The following is a 13,037-nucleotide window of genomic DNA, read 5'->3' as shown; positions in this document are numbered from 1 at the left end:
CAAGTCTTTGTGTATAAAATCCGATCCCACTTTGCATATATGCCTTGTGCCAATCATATTTCTATTTTCATTACTACACAGACACTAAGCTTATAGCCCGGGTTCACCAATTGCTCATGGCTATGCTCATCACAAACAAGGGCCAATCCATCTGCTTGGCCTTTTTTCTTGTGTTCATTTTAGCCTTCTGCTCCTCTCAAGCATCTTGTAGTCGCCAACTTTATGGCGAAGACAAAATTATGCTGCATTGAAGTTTTTACAAGAACAAGGACCAAAGAAAGTACACCCTAAGCATCAATAAGCTTGCGGATCGCACCAATGAGGAACTTCGAGCAATGCGTAATGGCTACAAGGTGAGGCAACATCTCTCCAAAGAAGCGATCACCTCCAACTCCAAGAAAATAAGTCCTAATACTTTTTTCAGTAGGATTAAGTTTATTTTTATTCTTTTAATTTGTCTCTTTTTGGTTGTAAAGTGCTTGTTTTTATCAATGAATAAAGATTGCTTTCCATTACACATGTGTTGATAGGGTCTGTTACGTTTTTTTTTTTTTTTTTTATAAATACTTTGGCATTAGATTAATTTACAAACACTAGGTTACGTTTTATACTTCACAGGGTAGCTCCAATCTTATATTTTACAGGGTTGAAATTGTAAAAGACCTGACAATGCTAGCTAACTGTTGTTTGAAACGCTCTTGTGGTTTTCTCCTACTATTAACTTCACAATATTTTTACTTCCTTGCGCAACTTTGTCTTAAATAAAGCAGTATTAAATATCCATGTCTTTAAGTAGTGTATATGTTCTATTATTTTGTTCATATATACAACTTATGAAATTCTTCGCCATATAAATAGTTAATACACGAAAGTACTCCAACAAATCCTTTTGTGTATTAAATTTGGAACCTTTTTGACTAAGCCTGTAGATAAACAAATGCACTAAGCAAGCTACACATATATATACTTATAGTGTTGTATTAAGAACAGAGAAATTAAAAAAAGAGGAATTAATTGTGCTCGTACTGTGCAAGCAAAATTGGATTAACCCTCGATATCGCTCATAAGGTAATCCTCGAAAAGCCTAAGTTGATCTTCAATACTCGTGCCCTGCTGACCGTACTGTGCAAGCAAAGCGGGATTAACCATGGTGTCCTGTTCACCCTCGACATCGTTCATAAGGAAATCCTCGAGAACCCTAAGTTGATCTTCAGTACTTGTGCCAATCATGTCCTGCTGATCGTACTGTGCAAGCAAACTTGGATTAACCATGGTGTCATGTTCACCCTCGACATCGTTCATAAGGTAATCTTCCAAAAAAAGTTGATCTTCAGTACTTGCGTCAATATGTTGCTGCTGATCATCATGCACATGCTGGGCCTGGATTTCTCCACTGGAAGGCAGGTCAACTTCATGATTTTGTCGTTCTTCTAATTTGCTTTTGCCCGATGTTTCTTTCTTTCTAACAAGACAAAGAACAATTGTCTCTTTGTTTCGCACCCGCACGAGAGATTCATCAAGCTGGAACTCAAGCATGATCCAACGGTCATCATGGGGCGAGCCAGGGTTCATGTACCGAAATCGTTTTCTGATGCCAATATCATTCCCACAAGCACGTATTTTCTTGCCGGAGTCTTCTCCTTTCCACACTCCGGTACCCGTGACACCAACTGTTCGGCAAAACCGCGAGCCGTTCGGAGTCTTCTTCTTGAGTGTGGTGAAGACGTAGATGTCTTCTTGATCATCTGGTGATGAGTGGTGGAAATCTCTCCATATCTCCCATGGTTCTTTTGTACCGTAGAGATCGCAGTCAGGAACAACACCTTTAGGATAGTCGTTTCCATTCACTCTGGGGAGAAGGTAGTGAAGAAGTAGTTCTTCTTCTGAAGGCGTGAACCTGTACCCAACTGGAACTTGATAGCCACCCATACTTAATTCTTAACTAGGGTTTCTAATTAATGATGCGCAGTAAGAGAAAAGCCAAAGGCTGCAAGTGAGAGAGCAACTAATTATTTGGGGTGTATTTATAGTGGTTGAATTTCTTGCAACCCACAAGTTCACGTTCCGAATTATTTGGGTAATTATTTTATGGACTAATCAGGGCTTGACATGTAAGGTGGATTGAGATAAATGAGCATATATACCGGGTGTATTTTGTTGCAGATAATTATGCCAAGGAGAATAAACTAAATCATTGATATGTTATATATTTCTCTTATATAAAGATAAAATTTTAGATAATTTGAACAAATTTCTTAGATGAAGATATGATTTTAGATAATTTGAAAATTCAACCATAAGGATCATAAAAGTCTTTTTTCGTTTGGCAAATAAAAACGTAAGAAGAAAAACAAAGTGTAGGAAAAAAAAAAAAAAAAAAGCAATCAATCACATATATGTGTGGCCCACCCACACTTAAAAGACTAGACAACTTCCTTTCTGCAGATTTAGAAGCTAATGTCTGATACATTACAGATTCAATTTGATGGCCATATATTACATGATCAGGTGAAAAACGAGTGCAACAAGAAAGGAAGGATCCTTGAAATATAAGTCAAAGATTTGGAACAATATCGGAAAGACCAAACATTGGGCGTTGACGATGGATTGCCATTTAATTTATTTATTTCCAAGCTAAACCCTAATATTCCAACTGAAAACCCTAATCCAATTGGGAATTCTTATTATAGTATTTATAGTTTTTAAAAACCCTTAATCTTTTCAATTTGAAACGAACTTGTAAAATCATAGTATATATAGTTTTTATCTTGATACAATTGATGGTCTAAACTATTATAAATTAATATAATATACAGAAAGGAAGACTTGAACTTGGGTACAAAGAGGTGAGCTCACTGCGTAGACACTGCATTTGCAATATATGATTTTTACATCACTTGTTCATATTTTGATGGCTGAAATGTATATTAAAATGGAAGATCATGGGGCGGGACGGTTGCAACGATTAGAGGAACCTGTGGGTTTTTGGAGCCTGATTGGCTCTTCAATGTTCTTCCTCAAAACAAAAACAAAAACGTTCTTCCTACAAGTAATGCAAACGTGTCCCAACAAGGAAGGGAGAGGAGGAAGGAGCTAGATGATGAAGAAATATCGTGTTCTGTTCAAGCATTTCTTTGAAGTAAAAACACACGTTTTTGTATAATTAAGCCCATTGAGCATTGACCTACGAAATATACGTTTTAGAAAGTGTTAGACCAAAATCGGAAAGATTAGTTTTGGGCCTTGACGAAGGATTACCATTTAATTTGTTTATATCCTTAAAAGGATTTGAAATTAAATAAGAAGATTGCAATACCAGGTTTTGAAATTCTCTTTAACTAGGCCCGTGTTTTTTATATTAAATAGATTAATATTGGGAGTTATTACACGCGTACAAGTCTTTGTGTATAAAATCCCATGACCATTTTGCATGTTATCAGTACACACACTAAGATACCTCTCGACTCTAAGTAGGTGTTTACCACTTAATCATGGCTCTGCTCATCACAAACCAAGGCCAAACCATCTGTTTGGCCTTTTTTCTTGTGCTCAAAGCATCTTGTAGTCGCCAGCTTTATGGCGAAGAAAAAAACATGTTCCAGAGGTTTGAGGAGTGGATGACTAAACATGGACGAGTGTATAAGGATGCACAGGAGGAGCTGCGCTACGACATTTTCAAGTCCAATGTGGAATTTATAGAAGCTTTTAACAAGAACAAGGACGGAAGGAAGTACACACTAAGCATCAATAAGTTTGCGGATCGCAAGAATGAGGAACTTCGAGCAATGCGTAATGGATACAATGTGAGGCAGCATCTCTCCAAAGAAGTGATCACCTCCAACTCCATGAAAGTAAGTCCAAATACATTTTTCAAATATGCAAATGTAACCGTGGTGCCACTTTCCTGGGATTGGACTACAAGTGCTGTAACCCCGGTCAAGGACCAAGGATATGATTGTGGTAAGCATGCAAGATTAATCTATATAGTCTAATACTTTCTTGTCGGACAATCTGACAATATAAAATCATTATGTCATTTAACTTTTATGTTGAATCATGCATTTAAGCAATTGTTAATGTTAATTTTTTATTATATAAATACATTCTCTATCCAATCGTGGCTTAATTATGAACGTTTTTTTGTCTCAATATCATGATGCTATAGGGAGTTGTTGGGCGTTCGCAACAGTGGCAGTTGTAGAAGGGCTTAACTCTATTATGACAGGAAACTTAATTTCGCTATCAGAACAAGAGATTATCGATTGTACAACTAGTTTCGAAGATGATGGCTGCCATGGTGGTTTTGTGGAGAAAGCCTTCGAATACATGATCCAACGCAAAATGAGCCTGTCAACTGAAGATGGCTACCCTTACAAGGCTGTAGATGGTGGCGTTTGCTTGGATGACTTCAATAATAATGTTGCCTCCGGTGCCATAACTATAACCGGGTACAAGCAAGTGCCTCAAAACAACGAAATTGCTTTGTTGCTGACTGTTGCCAACCAGCCAGTTTCAGTTTATATTGATGCAGAAGCAGAAGAGTTCAAACATTATTCGGGTGGCGTGTACACTGGACCATGTGGTACAAACTTAACCCATGCTGTTACTATAGTTGGATATGATACTACTGAGGATGATGAGAAGTATTGGCTTATCAAAAATTCTTGGGGAGAAGAATGGGGGGAGAGTGGATACATGAGGATTCAAAGAGACTTTGATGCCAATGAAGGACTATGTGGTATTGCTATGGGAGCTTTTTATCCAACCGTATGACTTATCAAATGAAAGAAGCAGGTAGGAGCTGCAAATTCATACATGATCATGAGATCTTAGGGCTATAACTTAGTATGATTAAGCTTATTTATTCTTTATGTTTCTTGTTAGTTGTAAAGTTCTGTCATTACATATTTACTGATAGCTAGCTTGATTTCCCAATTCAACACAAATTGTTTTTTCTTTTTTAATTGGGTTGGGCTAATTTAACCTAGCTAGGTTCGTTAAAACATAAAAGCAGAAACTGTAGAGAAGGTTGCTTGAATTACCAACCCCATCAGGCCCAAAATAATAACCTAAACTAGCCAACATAATTAAACTACGTACGAAGACACAAACTTGGCCGAAGAAACAAAGTAAAACTATACAAATTCTAATTAGCAGAGAAGTTTCCCCATCAAGCCTCCGTATACATAGATTGTCTTCCAGTTCAGATCAGGGTGCTAAAACATTGCTCAACTAACTTCAATTGTCTTGTCATGCAACAATTCTTGATAAATGATTTATGCATCTTGATCTCAAAGGAGATTCAAAATGTCTGCATCTTGAATATCTCAACCAAGAATATGCTTGAGAGAGAGAGAGAGAGAGAGAGAGAGAGAGGAACATGTTGCGTGAGAGCCCGAGAATTACAACAAGCAATCTTCATGAATTGCTCTTCAATTTCAAAAAACACACTTTATTCCCATGGAACCCGGTGGTGTTTATTCTGTGAGATGAAATTCCAAGTCTTTGTATAGCCGCGCGGCTATATGGTTTATAAAAAAAATTCTAAAAAAAATTCTAAAAAAAAAACCCTTATATTTGCATTATTTTATACCGGTAAGTTAGTGTAAAATGCCTATATATCTGAGAACGCAACATCCTTCCCATCATTTATTGAGTAAATACCTTATTTTTCTAAAAACACCATATCTTACCGGTAAGTTACAGTGTAAAATGCCTATATATTTGAGAACTCAACATTCTACCCATCATTTATTGAGTAAATAGCGTATTTTCTAAAAACACTATATCTTACCGGTAAGTTATAGTGTATGTCACACCCCGGACCGGCTCCGCCGTAGGAGGATATTGTCCGCTTTGGGCCTGGCTACATTCTCACCAGCCCGCACGGTTTTGTTTCTGGGAGCTCACGAAGCAACTTCCCAGGGTGGTCATCCATCCTGGGATTGCTCCAGCCTCCAACTCGCTTAACTTCGGAGTTCCTACGAACCCGAAGCCAGTGAGCTCCCAAAAGGCCTCCCACTAGATGGATGCGAGGTGTGCCATATAAGGCACATCACCCCCTCTCCGTTTGGTCGATGTGGGATCTCACAATCCACCCCCTTAAGGGATCCGATGTCCTCGTAGGCACACTCGCACCATACGGCAGAGTGGCTCTGATACCAAACTGTCACACCCCGGACCGGCTCCGCCGTAGCAGGATATTGTCCGCTTTGGGCCCGGCTACATTCTCACCAGCCCGCACGGTTTTGTTTCTGGGAGCTCACGAAGCAACTTCCCAGGGTGGTCACCCATCCTGGGATTGCTCCAGCCTCCAACTCGCTTAACTTTGGAGTTCCTACGACTCCAAAGCCAGTGAGCTCCCAAGAGGCCTCCTCTAAGTCAGAGTGGCGCAGCGGACTGGCCCAACTCCACCTAGCAAGATATTGTCCGCTCTGGGCTGGGCCGACGCCCCCCTCATGGATTTGTTCCTGGGAGCTCACAGAGCAACTTCCCAGGGTGGTCACCCATCCTGGGATTGCTCCAGCCTCCAACTCGCTTAACTTTGGAGTTCCTACGAACCCAAAGCCAGTGAGCTCCCAAGAGGCCTCCCACTATATGGATGCGAGGTGTGCCATATAAGGCACATCACCCCCTCTCCATTTGGTCGATGTGGGATCTCACAGTGTAAAATGTCTATACATGGGAGAACGCAACATCTTACCCCTAATTTATTGAGTGAATTGCCTAATTTTTTGAAAACACCATATCTTACCAGAAAGCTATAGTGTAAAATGCCTATATATCTGAGAAAAAGACAACTTAACCGTAATTTATTGAGTTAATAACCTATTTTTCTAAAAATACTAAATCTTACCGGTAATTTATTGTGTAAAATGCATATATATCTGAGAACGCAACATCTAAAATGCCTATATATCTGAGAACGCAACATCATACTCGTAATTTATTAAGTAAATAGCCTATTTTTCTAAAAACACCATATCTAATCGGTAAGGTATAGTGTAAAATGTCTATTTATCTGAGAACGCAACATCTTACCCATAATGTATTGAGTGAATTGACTATTTTTCTGAAAACATCACATCTTACCGGTAAGTTATAGTCTAAAGCGCCTATATATCTGAGAGCGCAACATCTTACGTGTAATTTATTGAGTGAATTGCCTATTTTTTTGAAAACACAAACGCTGTCTCCAAGGGTGAGAGGCATGCATAGCAAGAGAGGAAACGATATTTTTGAAAAAGAAAATTTGAAGAAAATTTGAAAAAAATGTAAATACTAAAAATATAAGGAGATGTCATTGGAATTCTTTAAAAGAAAAAATAGAATAATGGAAAATTGATTACATATGCAATCTAATGGCTAGGAATTCATGCAATAATTTTTTATGCTTTTGTTACAGATCCTTCAAATTTACGTTAAAGAGTTTTTAATTTTTAATTTATTTTATTTTATCAAATACGTTAAAGAGTTGGACCAAAATGGGATAGGACAACAAATTGGCCTTGACGAAGGATTACCATTAAATTTGTATATTTCCCTTTAAAGTAAGGATCTGAAATTAAATAAAAAGATTGTACTCGCGTTTTGAAATTGTATACATTTTATGTTTTTGATATTAAAAAGATTAAGGCTTTGTATTGAAGGACTTTATTGTTAATTGCAAATTCTCTACTCTTATTTGGCGAACAACCAAAAAACAAAATTATAGGTAAGGGGAATTATTTTTTTTTTGGGTGTCTCTAAGATAAAGGAAAAAAAATCTATCAATATGCGGAGTGTGTGTTCGAGAGGCTTTTATTTTTATTGTCGACACGAGTTTCCCACGTCGAAAATGTTAAGCCTTGGTTAAATTCATTACAAATTAGTTTTGGGCTGGATACTATAATTCTTTTATACTTACTTTTCTTGTCATCCTTTGGGGCTTCGTGATTTGAAATAGTATATTATGCATAAGGAAATTCTTAATTGAATACACCCCCGTTAAAATGTGTTTTTGACAGGTTGAAAATTTTGATTAAGTTCGTTTTCCAAGGGAGACACTGTCGAAATTTCAGTAGAAGTCTCGGCCCTCTTTTCCTTTGTTTTAGGGGAAGATGACGTTTGAAATTAGTAAGTACGATTGGTATTGGTTGGATGTTAGAAATACCACAAGATCCGTCACGGATTCCGACGAATTTGGGTCCTGTCATTTTATTTGTATTGTTATAGCTTGGTTTTTTCAAGCTTTATCTTTTTTTAAAAAAAATTATTCTAAGTTTGCAATCTTAGTTGGGATGCATATGCCAGAGTTTTTTTGATTTTGCGTGATCTTTAGTGAAGGCGCACCAGATTGTCTTAATTTTGATGTTTGGTAAAATATTAGCTTTTCACTCGATAACTTACTGGTAAGTTATAGGCTTTTCACTCCATCACTCACTTGACGGTTAAATATTGGCTTTTCACGCTATAACTTACCGGTAAGTTATTGGCTTTTCACTCCATCACTTACATGACGGTTAAATATCGGCTTTTCACGCTATAACTTAGAGTAAAAGCCTATATATAACCGTCATGTAAGTGATAAAGTGAAAAGCCAATAACTTACCGGTAAGTTATAGGCTTTTTACTCCTTCACTTATAAGACCGTTAACTATTGATTTTTCACGCTATAACTTACCAGTAAGTTATAGGCTTTTCATTCCATCACTTACATGACGGTTATATATCGGCTTTTACTCTATAACTTACCGGTAAGTTATTGGCTTTTCACTCCATCATTTACATGACGGTTGGATATTGACTTTTCACTCCAGCCTTATACAGAGGATACAATTGGTAAGATTCTGGACATCACATCAGATGCCAAGAAGAAGAAGTTGAGATGTCTGAAGTGGCAAAGCATTTGTTGACCAAGATTGGTGTTGATGCATCCTTGAGATATGCTATCCATCTCATAACAGCTTATGCCTTGGCATGCCAAAGCGGAAGGGAAATATTGTGGAGATGGAGGATATTAACCGAGTTTACCATCTGTTTTTGGACGTAAAGAGATCAACACAGTACTTAATGAAGTATCAGAGTCAGTATATGTTCAGTGAGGAAGGTGATGAGGATGATACCAATGCCATGCAATCTTGAGAGATTCCTTGCGCCTAGGAAAGACTTTGTGTTTATTTCTGTATCTTGGTTTATTGGTTTTAGGCAGCACTGGACTTTCTTCATGGGAAAACGGCATTACTGCTCTTGTACGTTTTGATCCTGTTTAGAGTTTTGGGATTTTACGGTAGTTTTGTGGTTTTTCCATTTGAAGCATGAATATGTAATATTTATCCACACACAACAATGTAGCAGGAATAGTCTCATGACTTTGATATCTAATCTACTTTAATCTAGGATTTCCGACTACATCTTCCTCTGGGAGCCTTACAAGTTACAGAACCTTCGCTTTAATCAATTGTGATTCGTTCAATCCAAGTCTGGCCAAGGGAATTGTAAGGGGTGTTAGAGTTCATTGTTTTTAGCAATTTGTATATTTTAGGGAAGAAGAAAGAGATCACAGAGAATGTATGAGAGGAGAGAACGTTGCTCTCTTAGAAACTTGTAGATATCTGTATTCATATTCCACTATGCATGTATGTAAGTGTGAGTGAGAGAAGAATCTAATTCTCTAACTGATTTACAAAAGTTATTCAATCCTAGCCTTTGATTCTATCATCCTATGAGATGATCCCACTTGTCATGATCTGATACTTAGATCCTAGGCTAGCTAAGAGACCACTTGGACTATGATCCAATGGCTCAAATTACATTAAGAAAAAAATAAAGCTTATAGACTGAGAAATAGACAGAACTTTGTGACTTTGGCTCCAAGGCATTCAGCTTAAAGGGTTTACACATCAACACTCCCTTCTAACCCTTTAGCTGATTTCACACCAAGTAGGTCTCTTAGATACACAAAACGATCCTTGGACAAAGCCTTGGTTAGGATGTCTGCAATCTAATCTTCTGTTTTGCAGTAGATTAGTTCAATCTCCTTTGCTTGAATAGCTTCTCGAATGAAATGAAACTTTCGGCTAATATGTCTGGTTTTCTGATGGAAAACTGGATTCTTTGCAATTGCTATGGCAGAGGTGTTGTCACACAGAATTGGTGTACCTTCCACTTGTTCCTCTCCAAAATCTTCAAGTATGAACCTTAGCCATTTAGCTTGTGATGTTGCTTCAGCAGCACTAACATATTATGCCTCTACAGTGGACAAGGCTGCTGTGTTTTGTTTAATTGATGCCCATGAGAACATACCAGATCCTAGTGTGAATGCATATCCTGAAGTGCTTCTTCTATCATTCACTTCCTGCCCAGTCACTGTCACAATACCCAATCAAGGTAGCTGACTTCCCTTTTCTAAATTCTATTCCATAGTCAAGTGTGCCCTGAATATATCTCAATACCCTCCTGGCTGTTCCCATGTGTTTTCTAGTAGGATTATGCATGAACCTAGCAAGCAAGCTAGAGGCAAACATTATGTCTGGTCTTGTAGCTGTCAAATAGAGCAGGCTACCTACAATCTGCCTATATTCACTCTCATTTGCTGCCTCACTACCATCTTCCTTGCACAGCCTTTCACTTGCAACTAGTGGAGTCACCACAGACTTGCAGTCCTTTAATCCAAACTTTTCAATCACCTTCAAAGCATATTTCTTCTGATGAAGAAAGATATGTTTATCTGTTTGTAATACTCCCATCCCAAGAAAGTGATAGAGCAGTCCAAGGTCAGACATTTCATAATGTTGCATCATATCATTTTTGAATTCTTCAAGTAGCTTTGAACAACTTCCAGTATAGACAATATCATCCACATAAAGTGAGACAATAAGAATACCTGAATCTTCACTAGTTTTGACATAGAGTGTTGCTTCACTAGGACTTTTCTTGAATCCTGCCCTGTTGAAGTAAGAGTCTATCTCATCATACCAGGCTCTAGGGGCTTGCTTTAGTCCATACAAGGCCTTGTTCAACTTATACACTCTGATTTCTTCATTTTCCTTCACAAAACCCTGTGGCTGCTCCACATAAACCTCTTCCTTTAACACTCCATTCAGAAAAGCAGATTTTACATCCAGTTGATATAGATTCCACTCCTTCTGTGCAGCAAGTGCTATCAAGGTTCTAATGGTATCCAATCTTGCTACTGGAGCAAACGTCTCATTATAGTCTATTCCAGGCTTCTGAGAGTAGCCTTTTGCCACAAGTCTAGCCTTGTTTTTCTGTACAGATCCATCCAGATTTAGTTTAGTTTTGTAGACCCACTTGACACCAATAATTGGCTTGCCAAATGGTCTGTCCACTAGTTTCCATGTATCATTTTTCTCAATCATTTCCAGCTCAGCCTTCATTGCATTCCTCCATGACTATCAAGATCAGCTTCTTCAAAACTGTCAGGTTCCACAATGCACATATTGCACTGAGCCATGATTTCGTTAACACTTCTCCATTTCTTTGGTGTGTGATCTATAGCTTGAGAACTTTCACTTATTCCTTCATCTTGCAGAGTAAAGCCTTCATCCATTTGGATTGGTGTATCCAAGCTTTGACTTGGTTCATCTTGTTGTGTGATTCCTTCATCCATTTGCATTTGTGTATCCAAGTTTTGACTTGGATTACAATGTTGATTTTCAGTAGGCACAGGGACTGTCATTTCTCCTGCACTTGCATTCTCCCACTTCCATGAGCCATTCTCATCAAACTGGACATCTCTGGACAGAATAACCTTTCTAGTGCTTGGATCAAACAGTCTGTAGCCTTTTTCACAGAGTCCATAACCCACGAAAATACACTTGTGACTATTTTCTTCAAGTTTATGTCTTAATGCTGAAGGAATGAGCACATGACAAGGAGATCCAAATATCTTTAAGTGTGCAATTCCTGGTTTTCTGCCAGTATATGCTTCAAATGGTGTTACCTTCTTGAGAGACTTGGTGGGACATCTATTTAGTAGATAGACTGCAGTATTTACAGCTTCTGCCCAAAAATCATAAGTCATACCCTTCTCATACAGCATAGATTTTGCCATTTCCACTACTGTCCTGTTCTTTCTCTCAGCAACTCCATTTTGCTGAGGGGAGTATGCTATAGTTAGCTGCCTTTGAATTCCAAATTCATCACAGAACTTGTTAAAGTCATTGGATAAAAACTCTCCACCCCTGTCACTCATCAGGCCTTTTATCTTATGTCCACTTTGCAGCTCAGTCATAGCTTTGAACTTTTTAAAACATTCGAGTGCACTTAACTTGTTTCTGATGAAATACACCCATCACATTCTAGTGCAATTGTCAGTAAACAGCAAGAAGTATCTATTTCCAGAAATGGATTCAGTCTTCATTGGTCCACAGATGTCTGTATGAACCAGTTCCAAAAGACTTGAAGCTCTCCAAGTGGACTCCAAAGGGAATGAATCTCTGTGTTGCTTTCCTAGCATGCAACCTTCACATACTGCTAAAGTTTGCTCCAAATGAGGTAAGCCATATACCATGCCTTGATCTGCAAGCAGTTTTATGCTTCTTTCATTTAAGTGCCCCAATCTCTTATGCCATGTCTGCAGGCAGTGTGTAACACTTGCCTTTAAGGCCAAATCACTTGCAGGCATCATTGTAAGAGGAAAGCATCTGTTATTGGTCATTTGAACCCTCACAATCAGATTTCTCAGTGACTGATCATCACAGACATTCACCATATTCTCTCCAAACACAAGATGGTACCCATGCTCCATCATCTGCCCAACACTAAGCAGATTTTCTTCAAGACCAGGTACAAGCATTACTTCTTGAATATGCTTCTTACCCAACTTGGTCCTTATTACAAGAGTCCTTTTTCCTGCAACTGGAACTATTTCTCCAGTACCCATTTTTACTTTAGAGGTCAAGTTTCTTTGTATATTGACTAACAGGCTCTCATCACCTGTCATGTGGTTACTGCAGCCACTATCAATGTACCAAGAATGATTTCCCTTCACATCTGTCACAGCATTGCATGCATAGAACATGATTCCAGTTTCT

The 13,037-nt window shown here is 38.2% G+C and overlaps 2 protein-coding genes across 2 annotated transcripts; one reads left to right on the top strand and one right to left on the bottom strand.

Moving 5' to 3' along the window:
* Positions 1–1,096: 1,096 nt before the first annotated feature.
* On the bottom strand, positions 1,097–1,929 carry LOC117623798 (NAC domain-containing protein JA2-like). Its single transcript, XM_034354780.1, has 3 exons — positions 1,507–1,929; positions 1,253–1,458; positions 1,097–1,130 (listed from the first exon to the last, which is right to left on the bottom strand). Exons 1-3 carry the CDS (start codon positions 1,927–1,929, stop codon positions 1,097–1,099), a joined length of 663 nt encoding a protein of 220 aa, XP_034210671.1.
* Positions 1,930–3,491: 1,562 nt separating this feature from the next.
* LOC117625290 (zingipain-2-like) lies at positions 3,492–4,773 on the top strand. Its single transcript, XM_034356874.1, has 2 exons — positions 3,492–3,960; positions 4,166–4,773. The coding sequence occupies exons 1-2, from the start codon at positions 3,492–3,494 to the stop codon at positions 4,771–4,773; spliced, it is 1,077 nt and encodes a 358-aa protein (XP_034212765.1).
* Positions 4,774–13,037: the final 8,264 nt, after the last annotated feature.

Source organism: Prunus dulcis, chromosome 4 (genome assembly GCF_902201215.1).
Source record: "Prunus dulcis chromosome 4, ALMONDv2, whole genome shotgun sequence".
In the NCBI taxonomy this organism is placed as follows: Eukaryota; Viridiplantae; Streptophyta; class Magnoliopsida; order Rosales; family Rosaceae; genus Prunus; species Prunus dulcis.
Note: the sequence above shows the minus strand (reverse complement) of the source record. Positions and strands in the feature narration are given on the sequence as shown.